At 39.6% G+C, this 20,038-nt stretch overlaps 1 protein-coding gene across 4 annotated transcripts in view; it reads right to left on the bottom strand.

The window, feature by feature from the left end:
- LOC103179286 (syntaxin-binding protein 5) overlaps window positions 1-20,038 on the bottom strand; it is a 114,886-nt gene that overhangs the window by 79,417 nt on the left and 15,431 nt on the right. For all 4 annotated transcript variants that reach the window (XM_042333587.1, XM_042333583.1, XM_042333585.1 and 1 more), the window contains exons 3-4: window positions 18,478-18,559; window positions 13,539-13,639 (exon numbers count right to left, since the gene is read on the bottom strand). In XM_042333587.1, coding sequence (XP_042189521.1) covers window positions 13,539-13,639; window positions 18,478-18,559 — 183 coding nt within the window. The remainder of the gene's footprint in view (window positions 1-13,538; window positions 13,640-18,477; window positions 18,560-20,038) is intronic.

Below are 20,038 nucleotides of genomic sequence, written 5' to 3'. Positions count from 1 at the left end.
CACTACAAAAGGCTGTGACCAGCATCTTCGAAAAGAACAAGCAAGGACAAAAAATGAAGTTTTTAAGTGTTCAGAGTGCTGGGCAAACGATCAATAATGCACCAAGCTTTTATATCTTTCATGTTTTTTTCAATGACAGGTTGAACACGCAGTAAAGTGCAGTTAGCTATATTTATCCTGTCATTGGAAATTAGATTTGGACAAAAAAAATTAATAGCTGCATTATAGCAGAGGTAATTGTAAACTCTAACTCCTGTCAATTGTCGTGAACTAGATGAGAATTGGTGCAATTACCATGAATTATACATACTTACCTCTACATGTGTCAAAATTCTAAATGCCTTGTTGGAGCTTGAAGCGCCCCATCTTCTCAGTAAACGGAATTGGTGGCAATGCCTTCAAATAATATGTCAAGAAATCACAAGGAATATATCTACTTCCTATTATTTTCACAAAAGTTGTTTTGATGTTCTGTTAGCATTAAGTGTTTCAGACACTACACAAGCTTTATTAAGCAGTATAATACCGATATAATATAAACCACTATCCAGCCTTAATATTATAACAATCAAAGCTCAAAGCTAATATATATTTCTACTGGAATGCCAGCACACTTGAGTCTGTTTTCACACAAGTCTTCTCTTTGAAATTGTATTGAGTTTTGTTTTAAAATCTATTATGAAGGTTTGCAAAACACAATGGAGCAGAAACAGAAAATAAAAACAAAAAAAAATTAGGTACTGTCCTTGGAGAGTAATGCTTTCCTACTGACAAAAGTTAACCAAATGAGGAAAATGAAACTCAGTCATATCTTGGAGACTCAATACCTTTAGGTATTGTGCTCGGGCCATATTCAGCTACAGCAATCACCCACTAATATACTGACACTTTAAGCTTCCTTCCTGTAGTGAAATTGCAACACTTTGATAAACCACAATCTCATTTTACTTCAAAAACATTAAAACAGGAAGTCTTTCTGTTTATAAACCTTTCAAAAGGTTTTTCAAAACCAATTACAAATACCGAATTAATATGCCTTCCTCCCCACCCCATTTGTCACAACTTTTTAAAAAAAAATTTAGAACAGTTTCATGCTGATGAGTCATTCACCAGGATGTTTCACCGATCATTATCTTAACTGTGTGATATTTCAGCTGCTTTGACAAAACCAAGCTCAGCAACCTCTCTGAGCCGCTTTCCCTCAATAAAGCACCCGCCCTGTTTATTAATGTATTGCTCTCAACAATCGGAAAAAAACACATGTCACCAAAAATATTGGTGATGCTCCCACTTAAAACATTTATTTGTATCCCCAGATGCACAACATTTTGGCCCTTGAAATGGCAGATTTTATCCATTTTAACTCAGTTAGAAGTAAAATTTCAATCAAGTATCGCGTTCATACCACTATATTGTACTTTCCTCAGGATTGAAATGTGTCAGCTTGTGTTTTCCCCTTTGAGGTTAAACAGTGAAATGATGTATCTCTCTCAAGGGTGAAGGGACAGGCCAAACCACGCTTCAGATAAATTATGTATAAATCTACTTCTTGGCCCAGGCCCACCTTTTAGGAACAATACTTTGAAGATTCGGATTTGATCTAGTTTTGCAATCAGGGAAGGCTTGGGATATTTTGTAATAAGACTCACTCTGATCTCGACTATGATTTCCAAGAAAATGCAGATTTAAGGATTCTTCTATAATAATAATAATCCTGGCATTTGATATAGTGCCTTATCACGTCTTCGAGACGTCTCAAAGCTACTTTCTTCAGGAATGAAGAACTTCTCAACTGGAGAAGAGAGATCAGGAATATCTTTGTCCTCTGCTTTGACCTTATATATAACCTTAGGAATCAACAAAGGGAGTAAGATGTAGAAAACAAAAAGAAAACCACCCAGCCTTCAACAACAACAAACAAAATTACATTTCTATAGCGCCTTTCATGTCGGGAGGACGTCCCAAGATGCTGAACAGACAGTTACGGACCTGAGCAGGGGGGGGGCGAAGCAAGGAGATCGAAAACACGGTCGAAGAGGAGGGTCTTCAGATGGGTCTCGAAGGTGGCGAGGGAGGGGGCGAGACGGATGGACTATGGGATGGAGTTCCAGAGGGTGGGTGCAGAGTGGCGGAAGGCCCGCTCGCTGATAGTGGGGCGAGCAAGGTGGGGGACGTGAAGCAGGCCAGAGTCCGCTGAGCAGAGGGAGGGAACAGGGTGGTAGGGGGTTAGGAGGTCGGAGAGCTGGGGGAGCAAGACCAAAACTCTGTGGAGGGCTTTGAAGGCGAGGACCGGGATCTTGAACTGTATCCTCTGTGTGATGGGAAGCCAATGGAGTTGGGCAAGGATGGAGGTGATACGGTCGCAGAGCCTAGTGAGGGAGAGGACATGGGCTGCAGAGTTCTGGATGATCTGCAGCCTGTGGAGGGAGGAGTTGGGGAGGCCGACAAGCAGTGAGTTTGCATAATCGAGCCTCGATGTAATGAAGGCGAGTATGAGAGTTTCGGCGGCCTGCGGTGTGAGACGGTGTTGGAGCTGGGCGACGTTGAGGAGGTGAGGGAAGGCAGAGCAGGTCATGGCACAGATGTGGGGTAGGAAAGATAGTTGAGGGTCAAACAAGACCCCAAGGTTCCAGACTGGCTTAGCAAGGTGGAGTGTGCAACCATGGATGGTGATGCTGTCAGCGCCTGAGGTGAGGAGGCGCTGACGGAAGCCAATCAAGAGAGCTAATCTTTCAATGCTCTTTGAACAGAAACACGCAGTGAGAGGTTTCCAGTGAAGCAAGTTTGTTTATTTCCAGCTAACAATGTTTGTGTGTGTTGAACTATCATTAGAATTAATACATCGGCCACTGCACTGTTCACCGTGTCTAGATGTTAGCCGGGAGAGATATTGAGTGGTCTACACATCGATGAACAATTTGAACATCTCCCTGACCAAGAAAGTGGGAGTGAGTGCCACCCTATTTGTCCACATACTGAGCTGTCTAGGTGCACACTTATTCATAGTGCACCAGAGCTCAGAAATAGCACAATGTTGCATACAGATCAGATGAACTTTGAGGCAATCTGGACACCAGACAAACCAAGCAATGTATAAACTAGCTTTGTGCAGTCAAGGAAGAGGGTTTTGCTCTCCTTATAAGGTCCAGTATTGGTTGATGCTAGAGATCTTATCATTGCGTGTTGGATACTTCATGCACATACAGGGACCATGGACCCTGGGACTGCTCAGGTGAACTGTGTCAAAAATAGCAAAGTCCATAAACATAACAAAATTTCACAAGGGCCTAAAGAGTGGTGATGCTCCCTTATTCTATTTTCGATGGTGGTGGTGGGGAGGATGCGGTGGAGGTTTCAACGGAAAAAATAACTAATTGACATGAACAGAACCACTAAACAGTTCACGAAAGAAGGCAAGAAAGAATCACGAAAAAAGGCATCAGCCTGACTCTCCAACGCAGTGCGTGGGGTGCACTGTATTGACGGACTTATTGACATGTTGCAGTAATAGAACCCAATCTGCTTCGACAACCCCGACTGCCTTAAAGGGACACACTAAAAAAGACACGAAATTACAAGAACGGCTGCCAAAAACTTCTCTGCAAAAACTGAGGAACGTGTGGAGAAATAAAATATCCCAAGAGACAAATATCCCAAGGGACTAAATGTTGCAGTGGAAAAGCACAGAGCAATTCTGTGTCATGGAAAAGCCACCTGCTGACTGGTGGGCAGGACTATTCTTCCGTAGCACGTGAGTCCAGGAAAAATCACCGACTGCCTTAAAGGAACATAGTTCCTTGATTCTCTTTCCTCCTGCAGGTTATTCAAAGAAGAATATTTTCTTCAGTGTGCAGTGCACCATCATATTCTCTTTCCTACTACTTTCCTCTCCCCCCAGCATCATTTTCAGGTTTCAAAATAGGGCATCTGGTTGTCTCTCCTCGATTGCATGGAATATCAATTTCAGCAAAGGAACAACAACCATGATGCTTCCTCTCCAGGCTAAAGTAGAATTCATGCTGTGAAAAGCTGCTCGAGATGCATGTTTGATGAAAAATCACCTGAAAAGCCTTCAGAATATTTCAGTAAGTCCACTGCACCATCACCACTGAAACCACAACACAATGACTTCAGTTTCAACTATGCACTGCTGCACTTCATTATACAGGCTGGTGCTGAGTTCTGGGTCAGCTCACAGGCCAGTTCAGAGTGCACAGCGCTTGGCTCTTCCCCATAATGCAATCACTAGGGTAGTGTAGGGCAGGAGGTGGTTATCCCCAAGTACATTAAAACAAATATTTCACTAGGAAATTATTGATTTATATTTTTAAAAATCTATTTATGGACGGTGCCTCGAACAAGTAGTCCCTATTGTTTTTATTTATCTTTGTAATTTAAATTATTTGTGGTGTGCCGTCAGCCTGGTTCAGCTGGTAACACACTCTCCTCCAAGTCAGAAGGCTGTGGATTAAATATTCTCCTCGGGCGAGGGAACGAACAATAGAATTGAGCCAATCCTCTGTCACAGTTTTGGTCGCCCAGTTCGTGAGCCAGACTCTACCAGTACCCCAACACACATTCTGGGGTCCCCAAGCCTTGTCTCTTGACAACTTGCACCAAGTACCCTCCTGAATTAGGTAAGCAAGAATCCATCCCTCCTGGGAGAGTGTGTGCATTCCATTCCAGACACTAGGAAATTTCCACGTGTAAGTGTCTTAAAGGAAAACATTGATGCTTTTTAAACTGAGATCCTGTCTATCGAGTTAGGTGGACATTAAAGATGTCATGAAATTATTCCAAAAGAGAAGGGAGTATCCCTAAGCATCCTGGTCAACAATTCCCAACTAAAATTGATCCCTTCATGACTGTTTGTGGAACACTGCTGTGTGCAAAACTGCTGCCACATTCACTTACAAAAATACAGTCATTCCATTTTACAGTAAGCCCAATGAAGAACTTTAAGCTTCTCTCACCTGGTTTATATTCCTCTCCTAATGCAAATCCCCCGCACCCCCATTCAAATTACTTGGCTTTGTCGTTTCTGGGACATGGGCATAGATTAGCTGCAACGTTAGCTCTTGAACATTCACTCTAATTTTTAATCAATTACCTTCATTAAAGTATGGAGGGATGTTTATTTTATGTGAAACGTGTCATATAAATGCAAATTATTGAGTTATTTCCATATAACATTTTTCCAATCATGATAGATGTGAAAGCAAATCAGCATCAAACCTACCAGCAAAAACTATATTGCATGGGTTGCACTGTCTAACAAAATTAATTATTTTAGGGCTCAACTCATTCTGGATATGGTATGAAAGATCACAATTATAACCACTAGTAGCTATTTCATTTATGCCCTCATGGAAAACTGCACACTACATACTGAACAAATATTCCTCCAACACTGATGCTTTCACTTAACAGATGAACCAAAATAATTAAAATTTTCTGTTGTCAAAAAATATCCAATGTATTGCTTGCATCAAAAAGGCAAGTAAAAGTAGCAGCTTGGTGGACTAGACTATAAAGACTGCAAAAGAGTCCTAGGTCTTATGTCCAGTGTAAGACAATATAAACGTAGGAAAGTGATGTTAAATTTATCTAAAATCTTGGTTAGACCACATTTAGAGTACAGTGTAGAGTTCTGGCTCCATACTACATGACAAATTGAGCATTGGATAGAACAGAGCATAGATTTACAAAATGTTGCCAGGGATGAATAGATAAAGTTGTCAAGAAAGATTGGAGATTTTCTCTAGAGTTGAGACAATTGATAGGGGACAAGACAAGTATGATCTAATAGCAATGCCTAAGTTTATGAAAAAGTTTGATAATAATAATCCTTGCATTTGATAAGGTGGTAGTTGATATGCTGTTTCCACTTGTTGTGAGTGAGACCCCGAGGGGATGAATGTAAGATAGCTAGTGGTATATCTAATAAGGAATTTAGAAGGAACTTCTTTAAGTAGAGTGTGGTGAGAGTGTGGATCTCACTGCCAGAAGCTATGGTTGAAGTAAAAAGCATCAATGTTTTTAAGAGAATTGATACATACATCAGGGAGAAGAGAATAGTTGAGGGGAATTGGAGGAGTGGAATCTTGTGTGCAGTATAAACACCGATAGGACTAATTGGGCGAATGGCTCGTTTCCATGCCATAGAAATCTAGAACGCCTGTCCTAAATGCTCACCATAACCCAACAGTAAAATCTCACTCACTTCACTTTCTATTTTCAAACTGATTCTATTTAAGCTACAGATTTTATTTTGTACCCAACTAAGGTGCTTATGTATGTTAAGTATGTTGGTTATACTAACAGGTGATCCCAGCATTATCTGGTTCTTTCTGTCCATTAAATCTCTAACAATTCACTTTTTTTTTTCAGGAGTGGAATACAAACCAGTGAGGGTTAAGATGATTTGTATTAAAAGGTACTTCTTTCAATCAAAAATATCACAGAAATAGAAAATAAATAGCTAGTTCATTTCCCAAGAAGATTGCCACAAATGTCAATTCATGAGCTCAGAATGCAGTTTGATAACCTAGAGTATTTGAGATAAAAAGTAGAATTTATAGAGGACTACATGAAATTGATGCTTTTCTCTAACTACTCTCTGTGGCTGGCCTCTTTCCCATTTGACGATCATTCCATTGTAACTTTATAATCACCTGTCAACGTTCCTTTCCTTTCTGAAACCCATTTTAGCTGAAGCAACAGACAAGACCCAACATCGAGGAAATGAAAGAGTTTTAGAGTTAAATTATACTGTTCACACAAATGAGAGCAGGCTACAGAATACAGATAAGAATGCTGAGGGAATGCACAGACACACACTCAGAGCTCTGAGAAAGTAAGTAGGGAGAAATCTGAATCAGATCAAGGAACAAACAGAAGAGAAATAATTTTGCTGAAATGGACGGGAAACTAAAAGAAACAGAACTATAACAGGAATTAAAGTCAAAGTGGCAGAGTGGTCGAGTTGGCTCAGAACTACAATGCAAATTGTAAGGACAGAGCAATGTTTGATAAAATAGAAAGAAGCACAAGTCTGGCTCAGTTGGTACCATTCTTGGTTCTGAGTCAGCATGTTGTAGGCTCAAGACCTACTTATGGACATTGAACTTACATTATCCAGGCTGCTACTCCAATATAGGTGGGGGAGAGCTGCATACTCGAAGGTGCCGTCCATCCTGTTTGAGTGGACGCTAAATATCTCATGGCAGTATTCAAAAAAAGAAAGGAGTTTCTCCCAGCACCCTGAACAATCCCCAAGGTAAAAATGGTAATTCGCCTCATGGCTGTATCTGGGACACTGGTATGTTCAAATTAGCTTTCGAGTTTGCCTACAAAATAAAGGCACTACAGTAAATCCATTTTCCTGACATGAAAGATGCCACTTAAATGTAATTTGTTTTAATTAAAGAGGAAACTCTAAACTTGAGGGAGAATTTGGAAAAGAGTCAATGAAATCACAACAGAGCTGGTTGATGCAAGACAATCAGAATTCAGCCTCATACCGCAGAAATTCAACATCACAGTGATAGTTATCCAAGCTTTACCTTGGAAATGAAGATGGCTGCTAGATATAACCTACAATATAATGCCTATCATACAATATCAGAAATATAGGGTACAGCAATAGATAGCACTCATGAACATGAGTTTACAATTTATTTGGCAGCAACACACATTTTCAAGCTATACTAAGATCAAAGGCAAGACCTATTTTCACAAATTAGAAATAAACATGAAAGCTACAAATGCTGGAAATCTTAAAACAAAGATAAAATCCACCCAAAGTCAAAGAGAATCAAAAGAAAAAGATTCCGGCCATTAACCTTATTCAGAACTGTACTTGTTATTTGAGCCTCTGTGGGAGAGATGGTAAGATAACCATAACAAAAAGTACACAGGAAGATATTTAAAAAAGGAAGGCAAGGGACAGGCCATGAACAGAGAGTGAAGTGGAAGGTCAGTAAACAACAAAAAAGAGATTGCGACAAGATATGAAATTCCAATCAGGCTCAAGTGAAACAAAAAGCTAACAGGAAAGTTTAGAAAATTGGAGGATCAGTTAAAGATGTGAGCCAAAGTGTTCATCAATTTTCTCTCCGAGCTGCTGATTGGATACTATGAATAACTAACTGCTCACCACAACAAATATCAGTACCACCACACATGTCAGTACTAGTACTTTACTGATTCACGAATGATCATTTAGTGACTAAACTATTCTGCCAGTCAGTATCGCCTGAATAGGACTTGGTGAATGCTTGGGAGTCTGCTGTATTCTTACATTGGCCAGCACCCTGGTATAGCCCCACATCATAGATTGGTGTGTAGGGTGACACCATCAACTTCCATTAATGTTCCTTAAATGGGTAAATGTACTGCAGCATAAAAAGCATGAAAGAATTGAGGTCTTTTCATTGAAGCGGTGCACGTTTTGTTTTAAAAGCATGCACACTTGGGACACTTCTAATTAAGAAATGCCTATTGACAGTTGAAACAGGACTTAAACCTAAATTCTGATATTTTCCTAACAGTAAATATAAAAATCTATTGATTGTTAGCTTGACACGTGAAAGCAAACTTTAGCAGTATCTCTGAAACTGACAATGGAAAAATAGCAAAGGTGCATTTGTGCCACAATTAGGTTTCACCCTGAGGTCATGCCATCAACAATTTAAAAATGTGTTCAAGATCATCATTCTTATATTCTCTATGGTGACCTGGGCTTACCTCTGACAGGTTGAGAAATCAACAATCAGAATTTACTGTACTTACAGCTAAACAAAATTAGATATAGGAGTGTAGAACATACACTAGTTTACAACATAATATTATTCAGTTTCTGCAGTTTGAATGGCTTAATGCTAAAATTAGTATACATCATTTAATGGAATGCAGCACATTACACTATGTGGACAACACCACCTCAATGGATTAAATACCATTGTGGATAAAAGTAGGTAAAAGAAAGTAATTGAACTACAGGTTTTGAGAGCAATGATGTTGTGGATTATTTATTGCATGTGGAAAGAAGTTTATACTAAATACTCGGTAAATCAAACATAATGGCAAAGAACAAGCCACTGTATGATACACATCCCTTAAGCACAAATAAGCAGGTGCATTTAACAATCCAGTTTTTTTAAACATATACAGCAACACTTCACCTTTTTCATGATCTGAAAAAGAAATTCTCAATTGCTGAAAGACTGACACGCCACCCAAAGGATATACTGTAAAGACCAATAACTATATATTTTTCTCACAAAATATACAGTCATTGCACTTTACAGTATATCCTGAGAAGCACTTTGAGACATTCCCACTCCAACTCTATATCAATGTATGATATTTCTGTATCAAATTAGTATCGAAAGGCTCTTTATCAAATTAAGTATTATTATTACATGCACCAGGCTACACACAAGCACAGAATCAAGATATTTTGTTCACAATTGCAAGTTTGATTTAATACAAACGCCACATTACTATTTCCACTATCATTTGAAACACTGAAAATATCCATATGTTGTACATTTAAAGAATGAATGTCTCTGGGTACATTCTAGGACACTACTGACGACAGACCATCCAGCTTGGCTTCTGAGCAGAACATGCAGAAACAAACCTGCCTCTAGGGACTGGGATTCTTCTGGTTCAACTCTCATTAACCCTGTAAGCCAAGCAGGTATGGTGGTCCAAGTGAGACCAGCAGCAGAAAGCTTGCCAGGGTTCACAAATGTGCACTCTGGGATCCTGAAGCTTTGACTCTTATCAACTTATGTGTGTGTGTGTGTGCGTGTGCACGTGTGCGTCTGTGTACAGTGCAAGTTGGTATGCCAGTTCAAGAATGTTAACTTATTGTTTCAAAAAAGAAATTGCATCTCCCATGAAGGTTTCTATGGGTGTGCTCCATTTAACAGAGCAGAGCTTTACAAATGGAAACATATAAATGCTTCAGGGAGTGCCTCTATGCATTCAATGAAAAAGTGAAAATAGGATCACTGCTGTGTAATGAAAAATACAGGTTACATAATTCCACATGTGCACTAACACTGCAGAACTAGCACAGTGGCCATAACATTTGGAGGAGAAAAAGGAGCATTAAAAATCTACAGCAGAACCTGGATTTCTTCCCCATAATCTTCATGGGCATTTAAAGTTTACCGTTATCAGTAAAATGGTCCCAAAATAGGTTTATCGCCATATCCAACAGATTTTTCTGCTCAGCAATCATCTCTCAACCTAGTGGTGATCGTCAGGCTGCTAGCAAGGACTTCAGATAGGAACACATAGACATCCCACCCAGTCTTTGGTCAGTACTCAATCTCATCAGCAAATCAATTCATAGATTTTGCCCAGAAAATCTCAAACTGACAAATATGGATACCTCAAGTCTTAGCTTAATGGTAAATTTGCACTGTTGACTTAAAGTTACGCTTTCACAGAATTGCAATCAAACTGTGAATGATTCAAAGGAATATCCTCATAAATGTTTTACGGTACTGTACGTATGCCACATATTGCAGTGCACAATATCTGTTCCCCATTCCGTTCAAGTGCATGAACAATGAATCAAAATCTCTTTGGGAAATTCATTGTTGCGGGTTGTCAGGTCCCACAAGATTTACCAGCTGCCATCTCTTATTTAAGTTGTGTTTTTATTTTATACTTTGGTGTTAATTTTAGCATTACAGCAAAGCTAACCTGATGTATGAATTAAGACTTTTTCAGCATCACAAAGTGCAAAATGAAGACACGGAGATCAACCAGACCACAATGTCAAAGATTTCAATCTAAACTGAAAATGCACAACATGAGCGCAACTAATTCCCTCCTATCCATGTAAAAACATTGTAAGGATTAAACAATATATATTTATAACGAGATTTAACATTACAGATATATATTGTTATAAAGCAAAAGCAAATTCTACCACTTGTAATTTACACCATGGAAAAGTTCTTGGTTGAGGAATGCTGTATTTCTTTTTTAATCTTTCGCTTCATTTTATCAAATCTGGTAATGCATAGCTCATACACTTCATACTTTAAGGCAGGTCTCAAGATCCTTCTCTTCGATCGTGCCTTTGGTCGCCCTCCCACCTCTCTGCCTTCCCTCACCCCTAAACCACTCCTAAATCCTATGCTTGGGCCCCAACACCTGACTGTTCAGTGCTTTGGGACGTCCTCCCGACATGAAAAGCGCTCTATAAATGTAATTTTGTTGTTGCTGTAGTGCCTCATCACATCTTCTAGATGTCTCAAACCGCTTCACAGAATATACCTCAAAGTTTATTTATTGTATATTTTGTGGGTGAAATGCAGCAGCCAATCGTACACAGCAGTGTCCCACAAACAGTCATGGATTGAGTGACCATGTTACTATTTTTTTTAAACAAGGGATTTTTACCCCCGGAAACGCCATCTGCCAATTGACAAACAACCTTACTGCTAGTTAAACATGTGGAGTAAAGAAACTTGCCTAACATTTCACCCTGGCCAGGTATCAAGCCCAGGTGCTCTCGGTTGGAATACTCCAGTCAATACAATACATACTTGACCATAGCTCTATTAAAGCCTAAGTGTGATATTTTGTCTCCTAAATTAAGAGACTGCAAGACATAAGGGTATTGTTGGAACAGGTCAAGGCTTCCTTTGCAGCTACAGAAATCAGCACACCCAAGGCAGAATCTCTGCGTATCTACTGAAATGTAAATCACCTACAGTGCATTCAATAAACTGAAGTCAAATGCAGAATTTTCAGCAATGAAATTAAAATAAAAAATAAGTGAAGGGCCTGGTGCGTCCTTGGGCCAGAGCTTTACACTTCAGCAATGCCACAAAAGATTGCAACTTTTTGTTGTTTTATCCCCACTCCCAATTGATGAGATACCACCTGCGACTCGCAGAGAAGGCACACATACTGTTTCAAATTCATTGAGCTGGCTGCCGCAAGGCATATAAGGTTGGATAGGGCTGATAATTTCACATTTTCCCTTCCCTCAGTAAGAAGGTGTTTAGTTTCCGCTTGATGGCTTGCCAAAGCAGCACAGCTGAGCTCACTACTCAGCTGTTCAGAGGAATCGAACCAGCTCCAAAATGCCATCCCTGAGCAGTGAGAAACCTGGTTGTCTCATTCTTTCTTGCAGCTTTTAATCTTTGATTAATTTGCAAAATTTACAGCCTCTGGGAGAGCAACTTGATAGTGTGATGATTCGAAAATGCTGTTGTCTACAGCTTGAATAAATTTGGGAAGAAAGGAAAAAAATGCCTGGCCGTTCGAGTGTGTAAACCTATGGTTATTTAAAAATGAAAAGGAAATAATAATCACAATATAATAATCCTTGCATTTGATATAGTCACGTCATTGAGACGTCTCAAAGAGCTTCACAGGATATACTGTAAAGTGGATTGACTTTATATTTTGTGGGTGAAATACTGTTCTGGTCTAAAATGTAAATGGATTAAACAGAAGAGGTTGAAGATGACTGAGAATAAACAGTGATTTGGGATTCTGCAGCAAGCCTAAACATGTGATTGATGGATTAAATTTCAAACCTCGAAAACTCCTTTGGGGGTTCACAGAGTCTGGAAAGGAAGCTGTATATGCTTAGCCACATTTCACAATTTTTAGAGTAAAAGCTCTAATATTTCGGACTAATGTCCCAGTGTTCTTTAATAATGCATTTTAATGCATTTTCTGGAAAATTCAAACTATGATTGAATAACACTGTTTGACCATCAAAACAAGTGATCAAATAGTTTTATTCTATTGCTTCCCAGGTTGCAGCTGAAGCCTCCTCACAATACTACCATAGTGCCCATCAAATTACATCTACAAGCTAATTTTACAATTCTGGGAATCAGAGGAGTTTTTTTTTTAAAACGAATCACTCAACAATATCGGAAGCATTGCATCATCAGTATTTAGCACTTTCAGCACGTCCCCAAACAGAATGACTTGCAATTACATAGTGCCCTTCATGCAGAATAGTATCTCAGAACACTTAACAGTGGCCGAGCCTGATGCTGAGGGGAGAGGTGACCTCTAGCACAGTCTAACAGGAAGGTCTTCAGACGTTATCTGGAAATGGGGAAGGAAGGGCAAGGCGGGGTGAGGGAGAGTTCCAAAGTTTTGGGGCATAGTAGCTGAAAGCATGGTCACCGCTGGTGGAACGGAGGGTACGAGGGACAAGTAGGAGGCTGAAGCCAGCTGAGCAGAGGTGGTAGGTGATGAAGTAAGCAGGTCAGAGAGGTAGGGAGATGCCACGGCATGATGAATTTGTGGACGAGCGTGAGGATCTTGAAGTCAATCTGTTCTGTAATCGGTAGCCAGTGGAGCCTGGCATGACTGGTATGATGCAGTACAGAGTTTTGTGCGGGTGAGTAGAGGGTCAGTGGATTTTTAAATGAGTTGCATTTAGTGGATAGTGGAGCTGGGAAGACTGGTGAGGATATTGGAATAGTCGAGGCAAGAGGTGATGAAAGTAAATGTTACAGCAGGAATCATTGTTTTACCTTTCCCTGTTGAATTTAAGAGAATGGAGTATGGCAGGCCTTTTCTGACGCAGATTCCAGAGGTGTAAAGTATCATCTGCCAAGGCACTCACAAGGGCTCCCTGCAGGAGAGCAAACATAACATACATTACACCTTTTTCATTAAGTCCTTTCATAATAGAAATCCTACAAATTTTCATTTGTATTCAGATTGTTTCTAAATTCACGAATATTGTACACAATTTTCTGACTCGGGTACCAAAGTACTACCGGTTAGATCATAAAAAATAATTCTTGCATTTGATTTAGCATCATAAAGAACTTCACATGATATACTGTAAAGCTAAATTAACACTAATTATTTTGAAGAAACGCATCCTCTTTATCAAAGCAATCTGAAGATTGTAAGAATGTGGTTTCTTTAAGATGTCTGCTCAAGATTTTCCCATTCCTTGGTCAAATTTTCAAAGATGAGACATAGAAATAAACAATCTAACATCTTGGCATAACACAAAGTATAGTTTAGTCAAAATCAACTAAATGAAAAGGGCAGGCAAGGAGAAATTTTAAGTTTGTTGAAGTTGCTATACTTCCATTACAAGAACGGGGATGTCTTTACAGGTAATCAAATTTCTTCTTTCAAAATCAAATTAATACTCTGTGGTAGTTTTAGTTGTTCCATTCTTTAGCTAAGCAGGCCTGCAGTACTCCAAGGTACTGTTGATGATGGACCAGCCAGCCCAATTAGTTAGCAGACTTAGAGAAGCATATCAGTCACTGGGAGCAGGGATTCTTTCCACTTGGCTCTTTGCGTGGAGTCCTGTAGCTCAGTGGTTAGAGCACTCGCTTTGCAAGCGAGAGACCTGGGTTCAATTCCAGGCAGGGCAAAACCTTGGGCAAGTTTCCTTACGCCACACGCCTAATAATAATCCCTCCAAAAAAACATAACAATAATAAATTGGTCATTTTCAATCCACGACTGTCTGTGGGACATTACTGTGCGCAATTGGCTGCCGCGTTCGCCCACAAATATACAGTCAATTCACTTTACAGTATATTCTGTGAAGCGCTTTGGGACGTCTAGAAGACGTGAAAAGTGCTATATCAAATGCAAGGATTATTATTATTATTGCATTCCTGCAAGCCAAAGCCCTAATCGGATAGTGGTCCAGGCTGGACAAGCAGTGAGAAGTTTGCTAGACAAAGCTTATAATGGTAGCAAGCTTTTGCTCTTGCCAACCTGTACCTCATACTTTCTGTGAATAGGTGAATCCCTCCGGGGAAAGAGTGCACACTCCATGCAAGACACAAAAAATTCCATACATATACGAAACTCTGTCAGTCTTGAATACATTCATTATTAATAAAAAATATTTTCATTATTATTGGATACATTCATTCATTTTCATAGCGATACATTTCCATATGTCAAACACCTGGATGACCACAAAATAAAAATGTTAACATTCTCCGCACTCTGTATGCATCTAATCTGGTAAAGGAAGCGAAAAGGAATATGCCCACTACCTTACAAAATATTTGAAGACAGAACCTGTATGGCAAACTAGGCCCAATATCTGGTAAAAGCACAAAAACTCTTTTCAAAATCAATAGCTCAAGATGTAGAAGTAGATTCAGTGGATGAATCTATATATTATTCATCAGCTGGACCAATAGAAAAGTGCGGCCCCAATTTCTCCGTGGAATCCGCTATAAACAGCAGCCTGCACTATAAGACCGCTAAAAAATAAATTTCTGGTGCTCGAGCCTCTCGCTCTGTTTAGCCGATGCAACTGTGGGTAGAGTGGCTCCGGATACGCAGTACAGCGCAAGCGGGAAATGGGCTTCGCTCCACTCGGAAGGCCTGCTGTTGTGATTGTCTGTGTGCATCTCTCTATGTGTTTGTGAGTGTCTCTATGTGAGCGTCTCTATGTGAGTGTCTCTCTCCTCTGTATGCGTTTGTGAATGTCTGCCTCATCTATGTGTGTGTGCGTGCGTGTGTCTCTGAGTGCGTGCGTGTCGCTGAGTGCGTGCGTGTCGCTGAGTGCGTGCGTGTCGCTGAGTGCGTGCGTGTCGCTGAGTGCGTGCGTGTCGCTGAGTGCGTGCGTGTGTCTGAGTGCCTCTGTGTCTGAGTGCCTCTGTGTCTGAGTGCCTCTGTGTCTGAGTGTCTCTGTGTCTGAGTGTGTGTGTGTCTGTGTCTGAGTGTGTGTGTGTCTGAGTGTGTGTGTGTCTGAGTGTGTGTGTGTCTGAGCGTGTGTGTGTGTGTCTGAGCGTGTCTGAGTGTGTGTCTGAGCGTGTGTGTGTCTGAGCGTGTCTGAGTGTGTGTGTCTCTGTGTCCGAGTGTGTGTGTGTGTCTCTGTGTTTGAGAGTGTGTGTGTGTGTCTAAGTGTCTCTCTGTGTCCGTGTGCAGTGCTGGTCCCTGAGAGGCAGGAGGTAGTGAGCTCCTGTAAACCTGTAGTCAGGACACTGGTCGAGTGTCTGTTCTTTGGCGGATCTCCAGGACCTTCAGGCCTGCGCTGGTGTGTTCCCCTCCCAAATGGGCCACCCAGTTTTTGTTAAAGATGAAATTCATAAAATAAAATTGCAACAATCTAATCAAAATGTGTTTTTGTGGTCATTTAAGACATGATGCAGAGAGCAAAGATTTCAAAGGCTTCAGCAGACCTGGTGCGCTGTTGTGAGCAAGATGCCAAGAGCAACCCTCTGCTTATGGGTATTCCAGTCTCAGATAATCCCTTCAAGAACAAAAAGTCTTGATCATATTGTCGTTTGGAGATCTCATGCCTCTTTCACTGTTTTCCCACAGACCGAAGCCTGATGAAGTATTCTTAAACCCTCTTTGAGGCCTGAAATCGCACGTAGCCTTAGCCTGTGAAACCACAGTATTGAACATAGAAAGGTTGAACATTCTTTGATTCGGTCTTGGTTTGGAAGCTGCTTTTCCACAATTCGTACAAAAATGGCTTTGTAGTTTAAGAATTTTCCACAGTTCCTTGTGATCTTAAATAATAATTAATAATATGGTCACTCAATCCACGACTGTTTATGGGATTGTATACAATTGGCTGCCGCATTTTGCCTGCAAAATACAGTCAATCCACTTTACAGTATATTCTGTGAAGCACTTTGAGACATCTCGAAGATGTGATAAGGCACTATATCAAATGCAAGGATTATTATTATGTGTTATTTCCTCATGTTTAATTTTTATTACTAAAATAAAAAAATATAGGTTGCCAGTAAAGTGTACCTCAATAGCACCAACCACCCCCCGGAATTTTCCGCACAGCTTGCCAAATTTCCCCGTAATTTACGGCAAACATTTCTGCACTTTTCTATTGGCCCATCTCATCAGGTAGCAACAATACAGAAAGCCCCTTTACTGTATGAATAGACATCATTCTGTCCACAAAAGGCAGAACTCTCATTTGGCTTGGGCATGATGGAACTTCACATGAATTATGCAGAATGGACACAAAGATAAGACAGTAATTTCCTGCTGCAACATTTTATTCTGATACAATCTCTAAAAGTAATTTAGGATGAGTTAAGAACAATCCAGTCATCATACTAATTTAAATATCGCTGAGCGTCAACCAGCACCTGAAGCTTGCTGACTCATCTTACCAAGTATAGTCTTCTATGCAAGACATTTCAATTCCAAAGAAATGTAGAGCTTCAAAAGGAAATTACAGGAGATTATGGTCCCGAGGAGGAGCAAGGAGAAAATAAAGTGAATTATATCACCATTTTGTGAAACAGGAAATGATAATTCCTCAATAATTAATATTCCTTGCAAATTATAGTGTCTTTCACGTCAAGAGGACTGCTCAAACCACAGAACAGGATTTGTTGTTAAGTGTAGTGAGTGTTTTGTAGACAAACACAGCAACCAATGTGCACACAGCAATGTCCCACTGACAGCTATGAAGTGAATGAGCTATTTTAATCAAGGCGATTGATGGTGAGGACACCAGGAAAAACTTCCTCATCCTTTTGAGTAACTCCATGGGATCTTTAATGTCCACTCCAACAGGCAGACAGGGACTCAGTATAATGCCTCATCCAAAGGATGGCACTTCTAGCAATGCAGTACTCCCACTGTATTGCATGAAAAATGTCAACTTATACTCTGAGGTCAAAGTCCCAACACATGGGGCTTGAAGCAACAACTCAGAGGCAAGAGAGCTACCAATGGAGCAAGGTTTTTATTCAGAATTACGTGAACATTTGCTGCAATGAACTGGTATAAAAAAAGCACTTGGTAATGCTGAAGGTGCAGTCAAAGAGAAAAGTCTTGAGACACACCTTGGATGAGGCAAGGGAAGGGGCAACGTGAAGAGATTCCGAGATTGAGTTCCAGAGAGTGGGGCTGGCAATTACTACATGAATAGTATTAATTCTATATGAATAGTATTCATTGCAGGTCTATTGATCCAATAGTGGAGTGGTCAAAGAAAGAACTGACTCTCCAACTGAGACACGTTATTTCTGTGCATTTGTGAGACTCAATTGGCATGGTTCAAAAGAAACATTTCCCCTCCAAAAAAAATATTTATGCAAATTAATGAAAAACACTGTTTGTTATGAGCTTTTTATATTACTTTCTTAAGTTAACAAAATAAGTTATTAAACGAAGCCCACCATTTTTTGATAAATCTCAACAAACTACCTTCTTGCATTCCTTCATCCTAGTTTCACAACACAAAAGCTGTAATAATTTTTTTAAAAATCCACCAGCACTTGCTGTGACCTGGACATGCAGAAAGCCAATTCAATCAAAATAATCCACTCACCATTTTAGGCACATTTAAAGAAATAACCTACTTTTACTGTGTTAGAAACCAAATAAAACAACATGAACAAAGAGAATGCAAAAGGAAAATGCTGTGCATGTTTTCAATCTGCTACTCCCATATAAACACACATATACATGAATGTACATTCAAAACGAACTTACCTCATTCATCAAGAACTGAAGTTGAATCACTGGTGCACCACTATCATGCTGGCAATAGCACTCTACCCCTGGTCGCCCAAAGCTGAGTGTCCACTTGGTTAAGGAAACAGATTTCCTAGTTAGGCAAAATATATATAAATATTATATATATACACACACACACACACAGTAGAACCTCACTAAATGTGCCCACAATTGTGAGGCGGCTGAATTACCAAGGTGACCTCAAACCGGGTTTCTACTGTATATGCAGACTTGGGAATGATAACATGCAATAGGAAACAGTCTCCAACCAAAGGAATAATGAATCTGCACTTCAGAGAAAAAGTTGTTTTTAAAAAATCCACCACAAAAATTTCTTTTCAAAAAAGGCAGATGTAGGGCAGGTGAAAAGAGGACATTTTCACTGACACATACAAAACAGGCACCAATTAAGTCCAATGATGAATAACTATTCAAACCAACCTCAGAGAATTCAGTATTTGTTTTTTCAAGAGTGTTGTACCTGAAATATGTGGATTAAAAAACAGGTTAGTGGAGCCACTGAAAATCACCAAATTCTTTTCCAGGAAATTTCACAAAACACTGCATCTGTTTTTGTTCCACAGGTTACAGTGGTTGAGACTTTTAAAATAGCTCTTTTATGTACGCATTTCCAGTTTTCTTAATATTAAAGTTTCCTAAAAATGAACAAAAAAATCAGATATGATTCTCGTATTGAGAGAAATTATAGTTCTGAACGCTAGATTTCAATGGGGCTATCTTCAGTGGAAAAGAGAACAAACTGAGTGATGTGATTAGCAACTGTAAAGAAAATGCAAAACAGCTTATTTTCATGGTCTAATTTAAGTTAACAATTAGAAACGTGCATTCAGGAAAAAAAAATTCTGTCAGGATATTTAATATGCAAAAGGAATCAGTGAATGGCTCACAACAGCCATTGCTACAACAGCCATCCTTTCCTTGATGAGTCCTTTTGTCAAAAGGAAACAGAAGTATTTGATCCTAAATCTTGCCTGCAGGAGACTACGAACACATGCTCTGAATATTAGCTCCACTATCATCTATACCATACATGAAATGCAGAGATCTTAGCTGTGGGGCAAGTCTCATTTTATTTAAAAAACCTGCTTCAATAAGAATGATTCAAATAAATACTTGACTATCAGCAAGATTATTGGAGGGTAAACGCTCAGGAGTAATTATTACCATCCAAGATTTGATAAATAAGAGCTAGCAATTCCATAACATGAGCAGGTCAAGCCACTTGTATTTAACTCTCAGAAAGATTTGGTAAAAGAATATTGTAATTTATAATTCACAATACATGGCAAACACAGGATTAAAAAAAACAATCAAAAAACAGTTTGTGAACTTTTACAATTTTTAAGAGTCTGTAACCCATGCAACAAAAAATGTATGCAGTGCTTTGTGGAATTTTCTGGAAAAGAATTAGGTGATTTTCAGTGGCTCCACTGAAAATCCACTTTTCAATCCACGTATTTCTGGTACAACATTTTTGACGACTAAATACTAAATTCTGAAGTTGGTTTGGACAGTT

The sequence above is a fragment of the Callorhinchus milii genome, unplaced genomic scaffold (genome assembly GCF_018977255.1).
Source record: "Callorhinchus milii isolate IMCB2004 unplaced genomic scaffold, IMCB_Cmil_1.0 Scaffold3, whole genome shotgun sequence".
NCBI classification, from domain to species: Eukaryota; Metazoa; Chordata; class Chondrichthyes; order Chimaeriformes; family Callorhinchidae; genus Callorhinchus; species Callorhinchus milii.
The sequence above is the reverse complement of the archived record's forward strand: the minus strand, read 5'-3'. Positions and strand labels throughout refer to the sequence as shown.